Here is a 10,000-nt window from a genome sequence, read left to right as displayed (position 1 = left end):
AAGTGAGAGTGAGAGAGAGATAGAGGCACAGAGAAATGAGAGAGAGAGTGGGTGACTGTATGGAGTCTGTTTTACTTGTGTTGTATTGATATTTATCTATATAAAGGTAAAAAAAAAGCAGTCATAATATTTGATTTTGTTTATTAGGTCAACACAAGGTTAACTTTACTTACTATATAAAAGAAAATAAATATACATCTTCATATGCACACAATAGCTAGTTAAGATATGCAAGACATAAATTGAACAGCCGTAAGATTTACTCGCACTTAAAAAAGAAGTACCACTTTAAGTGCCATGAAGCATATGATAAGGGGGGAAAAAAGGGAAAATTCAAGTGTTTGAGTTGATCAACCTATGATTTGTTTATCATCAAGAAGTATGTTAAGTGGAAGCACTACATTTATATTAATATAAAGCTCTTCAAAGTGGATGACGAGGACTAGTAAACAGCTGATCTGCGAAGAGGTGGATCAAATCACTGAAGGAAAATCTACACAGGAAATATGTCAGTCCTTTTAAAATCCCTTCACTAGCAGAAGCTTTTTATAAATTCAATTGTGGCTTGCAACTGAAAATAGTACAGATACAAGCCTTCACCCACACGTCTAAAAGATAATGCTCCATTCTGATAAAAATATGTTTAAATAAAAAATAAATAAATGGAAAAAAACACACTTTCTCCTTTTTTCCCAGTCACTGTTAACTGTCATGATCATCACAATACAGTTACCAGTATCACATAGGATATCACATTAATGTTATATTTACAGGAGTAGGAGAAACTAAACATTTCGGTGACATTCCATCTGAAGACTGGAAGCTTCATTTAAGTTTCTCCAGATGGTTAGAAATATAAGTCATATGGCATGTAAGGTTATATGTACAGAATATGCATAGGGGCCCTAAGTAATCAGACTTTGTATCATGAATGAAGAAAAAGGTTAATTGCTAAGAGCCAGTTCCTCCAAATTTGGCAAATACCTTCTACCTTACATATTTACACAGTACAATCTTCTCTACAGCTCCTGGTATTTCAAAATCCCAAACTATTTTAGTAATACATGAAGCAAAGACTTATTTCACTTCATATTGAGAACTGATTTCTGAAACAGTTTTTAACTTAATATAAATGACTTTTCCTTGTAACTTTTAAATGCACTGCTTCAGCACAGGGTTCCAGAAACAGGCAGCTATATGATTGTAACCACACTGTTTTCCACATCATAAACCTATTTAAATGATTCATAAATGAAATGCATATACAGACAGCTACAACCTGAAGACATTAATAATAAAAAAACAGCACAGACAGACATACATGTTACATAACATTCTCACAGAATAACAATCAATATAATGCAAAAAGTTTGCTTTTTTTCATCCACACAAAAGAAGCATGACAGGAAGGTGTTATTCTCATTACTAAAACAATTATTTTAGACAAAAAACAAGAAAGGAAAAGGCAACAAACATCCAGATACACAAACACTCAAGGACCACTCAAGCAATGACTGTCTGAACTGACAAACAACAGGCAAAAACGCTCAGGGAAGTGGAGAACAAGTGCCTCATCTGGCTACCAGAGAGGGTGTTCTGCTCTTGTTGAGGTTCTTCTTCTTCTCTCGAATCATTAGCTCAAAGTCCGCTCTGAAAAAGTAATCATATAATGTGAGACATAGGCAACTAATTTGCTGGAAAGAGTAAACTTTTCAATGAAGGAACTATAATTTACTCAGAATGGTAATAAAAGAAATCTGTAAAATCTTACGATCTAGATACTGATAAAAAAGATTATTAATAACAGGGTACTTTAATAAAACATATCAAATACTTTAAAGTCAACAAATATCCTTCCATAATATTGAGGAAAACTATAAAACACCTATATTTATAAAGTACATCATGCAGCCTAAATTTGAATGGTATATACAGAAGGGATATTATTAGTACATTTTCCTCAAAGAAAGACTAAAATGAAGATATATGAAATATGCATTAATCATACAATTACAAAAAAAAATAATAACTACAGTTCACACCTGGTGAAGAATTATTCCATAGAGATCTTACTCTGTTAAAGAGAAACTCACAAATGTTTTTAATATCTAACTTGCTTGCTATGATAAAAAATTGAGCATTTAGTAAAATTCTACTCTCTCTTAATTTACATCTTCCTATATGTCATGTAAGATTCATCAACTAGAGATATATTGCAGTCAACTATGCTCTTCATAAAAGAAAAATTACTCTGAATTATTTTCTCTAGTCATAAAATCAAAAGTACAGTAATTCGTCACCCTGTCATGTGAACGCTGAGCCTCAGACAAAAGAAAAACAAAAAACTAAATGCCTAAAGAATGAGGGAAATGCCTCAAAAAGGTAAATAAAAAGCACAGGTCAACGAGCATTACCTGGTTCATAGGGAGTGAGACCCAGCAAAGCAAAGATGGATCTCCTATTCTCATCATGGCTAGGGTTTTGAGAATGCATGTTAGTGTTAGGGTCATAATGGGTTAAAAACAAATACATTGGTTCTCAACATTCAATGTTTCTAGGTCTTCTAAGCAAGTTCCTTTCTCCATGCAAAGGTTTTGTGAAACAAGCATCTGGAGCAGTTTCATGTTGAGAATCAATGGTAGAGCAAAATGAAATCAACCACAATAAAGGGGAAAACATTCTACACCACAGCTACAGCAAAGGATAGTAATTAACAAGTCGAAATCAACAGAAAGCAGTTATCTTAGAACAAATTCACACATCATCAATGTATGGAATATACTTTTTGAACTCTCTTGACTACATACAGCTTTATGAAATTATGTAGCACATACATTTTCCTCAAAGGAATATATAGAAAAGCACCCTATGCTAAGCCTAGACGACCACAAATCTGAATGATCCCTTACCATACTTAAGCAAGTCCACAACTGATTCATCATCATGTGACCAATTACTTAAATATGAAAATCATCAAGAAATTATCTTAACCCTCCATGATCTTCCTCTGTGACATAACTTCCCATTATTCCTTTGTCCTTACCTCTACTTTGAAACATTCCATCAGTGATAATATCAACTACAGAAAAGCAGTCTTTCTATTCAATAACTCCAGCTCACCAAAATGAACACACTTGCCGTGCTCCAATGTTAAACGAATAAGCAATACAGCACATGTAGACGATTACAGTACATCTTCCACGGGATAATGGAGTTGAGCACAAGCCGTTAACAACAAAATTGTTTGTTTTCTACACCCACTTACAGTATCGCTTTAATCCCAAGAATGGCTGGATTTATCCAAAAACTCATGTGGTGAAGTGGCTTGCCTTTGCCTGCTTGTGGATAGAATTTTTCAACATTATCAAAACCAAAAAATGATTTCATAATCATGACCAATCTCTCTGCTTTATAACTGTTGTTCTTTTTCCTTCTACATATGCATGATATTGCAACCTACAGGGAAGATATTTGAACTATTTACTTACTCTATTTTCTTCAATATACATACATAATTTTTCATGGTATTTTACACTACAAATCCAAATCAGTAAGTATAACACTGAAGATCGCTGTTCATTTTCATATTTTCATATTGGGTGCAAGGAGTCTAGGGAAGAATAGTTATGGCATACCTTTCACTAAAGTAAATTTCTGCAGAAATCTTTAGGGCAAGTACTACCATTATAAAAATTAAGGAAAATATACTGCACAGGAAAATATTTTAATAAACATTCTTTAGATAACTGTTTCTCATTGATCTATTTTAGAAGAATTTGCCCACCATTATATACTTGTATAAATTACACATAAGCAATCCATATTAATAAACTTTACCTTCTTGAATCAAGAAGCTTGAAAATGCAATAAAAAACATGTAAATCACACATTTAAAAAATCAGTAAAAAAAAAAAAAAAGCAAAAACATGTCAACCAACATTAAACATAAAAAGCATTATTGTACATGCCAGCCACTTAAAAATATGATGTAAAAAAAAAAAAACACAACACAAAACTGAAGATTCACATGTAGAAAATACTTACTGTTTAACGGCATCTGGAATTTCTAGCTGATCGAGGGGAACAACCTGTGCTAACTCCGTAAGGTTATTGACAAAGGTAAGCTTCCGGTAAAACTTCGTGCTGTAAGGGTAATTTCTCCGATTAGAAGTTAAATGAAATTGTGCTTGAGATCTGTTACCTAACTTTCTTAATTATGTATAATTTGACATCGCAACATCTATAAAATCTTATATTCCACTTCACTTTGCGAAGACCTGAGTAAAACGAAAGTTTCTTAACATGCAATAGGACAGATAATTAGCAAGGAGAAGAAGAAGAAGAAAAAAATAAATAATAATAATAAAAAAATAAAAATAAAAATAAAGTGCAATGGTCAAATGACCTTTGCCATTCTTTAACTTTGGTTATATTTATATTTACTCAAGAATTTGTGCATTTTCATTAAGGGTATCCTATCCCTGATGCAAATTATATTACAACTTCAATCCAACTGGTCACCAGACGGCCTGTTGTCTATATAAATTGCTTAAAACAAATAAATAAAAAAATAAATAAATCAAATCCAACAAACCTTATAAAAGGTCTGGAGAAGGCAACAACTGTGCGAACCCAGAAGGTGGGGTGCACCACATGGAGGGCTTTTAGATTCTTTCGCAGTTTGCGGTCGATCATCTGATAGGCTCGTTTTAACCAGTGGAAGTTTGGCATGTGAGACTTGGGGGTTCCTCCAGCAAGGTACACTAAGACGTAATCATCAGCAATCAGCTGTTCCAGGGTTGACAAAACGTAACTGCAACAAGAGAGGACAAGTAAATACAGAGATGACTAAACGCACAAAAGTAAAACTTATACAACTCTTTGAGGTGGTTTTGAAAGATTACTTATTTATCTACTTTGTGAAAGTTAAGCAAGAGCCTGATTATTGGCTCATGCTAGGGCCATCCTGGGGGTTTACAAACTCCAACCACACTGATTACAAATATATCTAAAATAACAAATCATACAACATCCTTTTGTATATCATGCACAATACAAAGCTCAGTAGTTGATATCAAACCAAATATTCAACTAACAGGAATAAGTTATCCATGACGTAGTTGTAGTCTCTTCGTGAGCGGTCTGGCAACTGGCAGGCACTGATGACAATCACTGCATTCTGATCTCCACCCAGGTAACCTCCGTGACTCACACACTGAAACAAGCAAATAGGTAATCTGGATTTTTTTTTTAGCTTTTATTACTATATTGAGAGTATGTTAACAGTTGTAGTAGTAGTGGCACAAGGTGGCAGTTGTGGTGATGGTAACGGTGATAGTAGTGGTAATGGTGACTGTAATGGTAACAGTAGCAATAAAAATATTAGTCATAATAATAGCACTAGTAAGTGATCATATCTAATTATGATGATCATAATTATATCATAATAATCACATTAACATCAGAAAACAAATAATAACAATAATAGTAACAACAACTAACAATGACAATTAACAAAAATAATGAAAATTAGAATTAAGAATACCAGTAACAACAACACCGATAATAAAAACAGTCCTATGAACGGATCACAAACCCCGCCTTTGGCCAGAAACCAACCTTGCGATAGGGCGCGATGACCTTCATGTCTATTCTGCGCCAGACGCCGCCGATGACGACGCTCCTCCAGTGCCTCTCCTCGGCGGACTCCTCGGAGGCGGAGAACTCTGGGATGAGTAGCTGTGGCGGCGGGGTGGGGATGGGCTCCAGGTGCTGGGTGCTCTCGCTGGGGGCCCCGAGGTTGCCCTTCGGGGTCTGGTAGATATCCAAGTCCTCGTCCTGCAATGGATGAAGGGAAAGGAACAGGCTGTTAAAACCTTGAACTGAGAGCTCGTGCGTGGAATATCTGCCACTTCCACTCGGAATTCAATAATATCTGCTAATGCACCACTTCCTGGAATACATATGCAATGTTTACACTCTTACGGGTTAGAAAGGAAAAGTCGTCTGAAACAAGTCTTTAAAAATCTACGGAGCAGCTTTTGGTTTGAGTGAATATTTCTTACTGAAACAATAAAACCGTAAATTTTGAAGAAAACGAGAATGAGAAAAGCCTCCATCACTGTAATACCCAAATACCCAGGTGCTAACCAAGAAACTGAATGTTCAAATAACTGAGAGATTAATAGAAAAAATAAAAACAGAATTAAGCGAAAACTTACACCAAAGCCATCTTCGTCTTCACCGTCGCTGCGTTGACTAAATGCCGAAGCAACCGAGATGTTGTCGTCCTCCACCGGCGACCGCAAGATGTCTTCGGCCACGGAAATGCGCTTGCGTTGGCTGATGTTCCCGAAATCAAGGACACTTGGTCTCTCTACATGAAACAATGACCAAAGTTAGTAAGTTTCTAAGGCAGTAATAGAAGAACCCGGAATAACTAAAATTTAAGAAATTTACATTAAAAAAAAATCTTTCATCATTTCCTCAACATCCGATTTTTTCTACACATCCGATGCAAAAGTGAACCACAAAAGTGCATATATGTAATAACAAGAACCATAAATAATATTCCAAACTGGAGATTTTTCTACTGTGAAACAAACATGCAAAGATGTTATCCCCAACATTCTTACGAACTCCTCACAGAGCAAACCCATCTCCTTACACAAGAGTAATTGAAAGTCATGTTACCTTCGTCGGGCGTCATGTACTCAAACGTGGTGCTCGGGGTGTTGACAACGGACGGGGTGTTGACGAGGGACGGAGTGGTAACATCAGACAAGTCGCTACCTTCGACTAATAGCTTTTCAGTGGACTCGTTTTGGGTTTCGATCGGGTCGCAGGTCCCGGTGATGACGATGTCTGGCACCTCCAACGGCTTGTTCTGAGCGACGCCGTTTGGTACGCGGGTCTCGCTCATCCCTGGCAAATCGGGGTGCCTCTGGGGAGTGAGGATTTCGGAATTGGACAGGTCGGGCACGTCGTTGAGGTCTTCGCTCGTCGCGCCGCTCAGGTCGAGAACGGGCGCCGGGATCTTCTTCATGCCGAGGTCCTGCGACTTGCTCTCGACGAAGACCCCTTCGACTTCCAGCTCTTCGTGGCCCTCCTTGCTCAGCCTGAGGGATCTGCGCCTCTCAAATCTGAAGCCCGTGTCATCACTGTCATCAAAGTCAATGTCGTCAATGAAGATATCTGAGGACCGCTTTGAACTATTGCTGTCGTTCTCATGAACTACTGGGCTGCTGTCGTCGAAAACTGCCCTGATATCCTTTTTCACGGTGTTGCCCAGATCGAGGCCTTCCGTCGTTATGACCGTTTTCTTTGGCGAGGAAATTCCACTGTCCATTGTATTTCTGGTGTTGTGTGAACTAATCTGTTCTTGCAGGGAATTGTGCAACGCTTCGATTACTTCCTTATCTACGTATTCACTATACCGTTCGGAATTGTTCAATATCTCCTCCACTTCTTTTGGTGTCAGAATGTCCTGCAATCTGCCACTCAGGTTGTACATGTCTCTGTACTTGGTGAAGTCTAGGCACTCTCGCACCTTCATGAGTGTGCTCTGCTCGATGCTGAGGCTCTCGTCCTCGCGACTCTCCTCCGTCAGACTCAAACTCAGGTCTGTCGCGGCGTAGGTGGAAGTGCTCCTTGTGCTGTTGGTTTTGGGCGTGGACGTGTTCGTGTGTTGGATTTTGCCCTGCTGGAGCGTCGATCTGTCGCTCTCTTCCAATTCCTTCCTTAGGTCATTGCCCGCACTTGAATCCAGCACGATGTCCGAGATGTCTTCCCCCACTTCGCAGTCATTCAACAAGTTCTCGATTTCCTGGAGGTCTTTGGCGAACGTTCCCACCTCGGAGTTGAGTGTGACGTTCGCCCCGGCCTCCTTGAGGTTCTCGTTGCTATCCAGTGCGGACTTTTCATTGTCGACGTGCTCCTGGATGGTGGTCTCGGCGGGCACGATCTTCCGCCGCATGCTGCCGTGCCTCTGGAACTCCCCCGCCCGCACCAAGCCCTCGATCTTCTCGGCGTCGGGGGCGTTGATGGGGGTCAGGTTCACCTTGCGGCGGAAGCTCTTGTGCCGCACGAAGGCGTTTTCGTGCGAGTTTGGCAGATGGAATTCCTCGAAATAATCCTCCTCTAGGTCACTACTGACTTCAAAGCCATCTCCCTGTCTGGGAGAATTCTCACAAGATTCTAGCTCATCTGCAACAAGATCTTCTATTACTACATCTGCTAAATACAAAGCGAAATTCTTACTCTAACACAAAGACAAATCTGCAAGCAGGATTTTACAGCAATATCAAGTACATACCAGCTCATGCTTGGCAACTACAAAAGTTTGTTATTCTACAATCAACAGCTGAACAATTGATCTGTACATTGTAGCAACACACGTTACTTTACTTCTCAATGAGCAAATACAGCTGATAACTCTCATTTTCTTACTCGAAGCCAACGTTATATTATATTACAAGACAAATACAAAAGGATGCAAGGATTCAACATCGTTTGGGTTACTGAACGAGATACGGTACGAAGACAACACAGGTAATGACACACTCGGCCGATGCAAAGCCACAGCCCACGGATCTCGACTGTACCTGGTTTGTAATCTGGGCTGAGGAAGTTGGACATGCTGCGTGTGCCTGTGCCTGAATCCTCGGAGTCCACGAGGCACACGCCGTTGGACTTGAGGCCCACGGTCTTCATGGCCAAGGGACTCGTCGGGAACTCCACTGCGGGGAAGGAACCAACAGTCAGTCGTGGAAGTGAATTCGGTTAAAGGAACTAAGCCATGGGATGAGATCAAGATTTGCCAATGAAAGTGATGGCCAAGAAAAAAAATGTATGCATGGACAGAAAAAGGGGTTTTATCCTGTATATAGCTACAAAGTGTGTTTTAGATATAGGAATATTTGTAAGAAAGAAAAAAAAGGGAAAGGCAAAGAAAGAAAGAAAGAAAGAAAGAGAGAGAGAGAGAGAGAGAGAGAGAGAGAGAGAGAGAGAGAGAGAGAGAGAGAGAGAGAGAGAGAGAGAGAGAGAGAGAGAGAGAGAGAGACTCAATGAGCGTGAAAGGTGACTGAGTGACGATAGGTATCCGAGTGTTCGTCTGAACGCGTCCCACCTGTCTCTGCCGTGTAGTCCTCGGGCGCGGGGAGCGTGAGGTCGGGCGTGGCAATGCCCGAGGAGGAGGGCGGGCGGGACGACGTGGGAGAGGAGGTGGCCGTGAGGTCGAGGTCGCTGGAGTGCAGGTCGCTGGGCGCCAGGGACACCTGTGAGGACGAGGGCGGCCTGGAGGAGGGCGCCGACGAGTAGGCCGAGGAGCCGGCGATGTCTGGGTCGCTGGTGGTGAGGTCGCTGGGCGCCAGCGACACCTGGGAGGCCGCGGCGCTCAGGGGGGGGCTGGCGGGGGACTTGACGCCCCCGGAGCTCTGTCGCGATAGCATGCCCTCATCCCCCACGCCCGCGCCCACGATGGCTTCGCCGCTCTCGCCTCGCATCACAACCTGCAACGAAGGGGCGCTGTCAACGGGGGGAACCTCACATTTGCGAAAAGAAAGAAGTGACAACACTGATATTAGTCCTTATTCTACAGCATCATACGGTGTCGAAGTATACAGTTACTAAAAAAGAACATAATACTCGTATGTATATACAACGTAAATCCAATCTTACACTTTTTATATAAAATTCGCATCAAGTGCCTATGCTTACACACGACTGAAGGAACTAAAGAACACGACTTGCAAACAGGGAGGCCACATTAAAACAAATACAATACAAAGCATAAAAACGTCTAAAAATAAATAAAATAAAATAAACTAATAATTCAAAAAATATTTCTCACAGCTACTGATTCAAACCCGTCCAAACCCCCAAGAGAAACGAATTTCCAACGGGCTTCCACGCATAGTCCCCCCACCCCCCGCCAGCAAACACCCCACAAACAAACAAACAACCAAAACAAAAAAAACAACCACACCGACCCTAACGTACA

At 40.4% G+C, this 10,000-nt stretch overlaps 1 protein-coding gene across 8 annotated transcripts in view; it reads right to left on the bottom strand.

Moving 5' to 3' along the window:
* Positions 1 to 124: 124 nt before the first annotated feature.
* The window catches only part of LOC113807312 (uncharacterized), a 146,809-nt gene continuing 136,933 nt past the window's right edge, over positions 125 to 10,000 (bottom strand). For 3 of the 8 annotated variants that reach the window (XM_070140341.1, XM_070140339.1, XM_070140342.1), the window contains 11 exons: positions 9,128 to 9,509; positions 8,604 to 8,738; positions 6,694 to 8,205; positions 6,222 to 6,376; positions 5,620 to 5,838; positions 5,097 to 5,215; positions 4,595 to 4,813; positions 4,045 to 4,143; positions 3,838 to 3,854; positions 3,266 to 3,338; positions 125 to 1,650 (listed from right to left, as the gene is read on the bottom strand). In XM_070140341.1, the coding sequence (XP_069996442.1) occupies positions 1,572 to 1,650; positions 3,266 to 3,338; positions 3,838 to 3,854; positions 4,045 to 4,143; positions 4,595 to 4,813; positions 5,097 to 5,215; positions 5,620 to 5,838; positions 6,222 to 6,376; positions 6,694 to 8,205; positions 8,604 to 8,738; positions 9,128 to 9,503 (3,003 nt within the window). In that variant the 5' untranslated portion in view covers positions 9,504 to 9,509 and the 3' untranslated portion in view covers positions 125 to 1,571. Of the gene's footprint in view, positions 1,651 to 2,414; positions 2,474 to 3,265; positions 3,339 to 3,837; positions 3,855 to 4,044; positions 4,144 to 4,594; positions 4,814 to 5,096; positions 5,216 to 5,619; positions 5,839 to 6,221; positions 6,377 to 6,693; positions 8,206 to 8,603; positions 8,739 to 9,127; positions 9,510 to 10,000 lie in introns of all 8 variants that reach the window. The other 5 variants (XM_070140345.1, XM_070140343.1, XM_070140346.1 and 2 more) reach the window with 3 other exon arrangements.

The sequence above is a fragment of the Penaeus vannamei genome, chromosome 26, assembly GCF_042767895.1.
Source record: "Penaeus vannamei isolate JL-2024 chromosome 26, ASM4276789v1, whole genome shotgun sequence".
NCBI lineage: Eukaryota > Metazoa > Arthropoda > Malacostraca > Decapoda > Penaeidae > Penaeus > Penaeus vannamei.
Note: the sequence above shows the minus strand (reverse complement) of the source record. Positions and strands in the feature narration are given on the sequence as shown.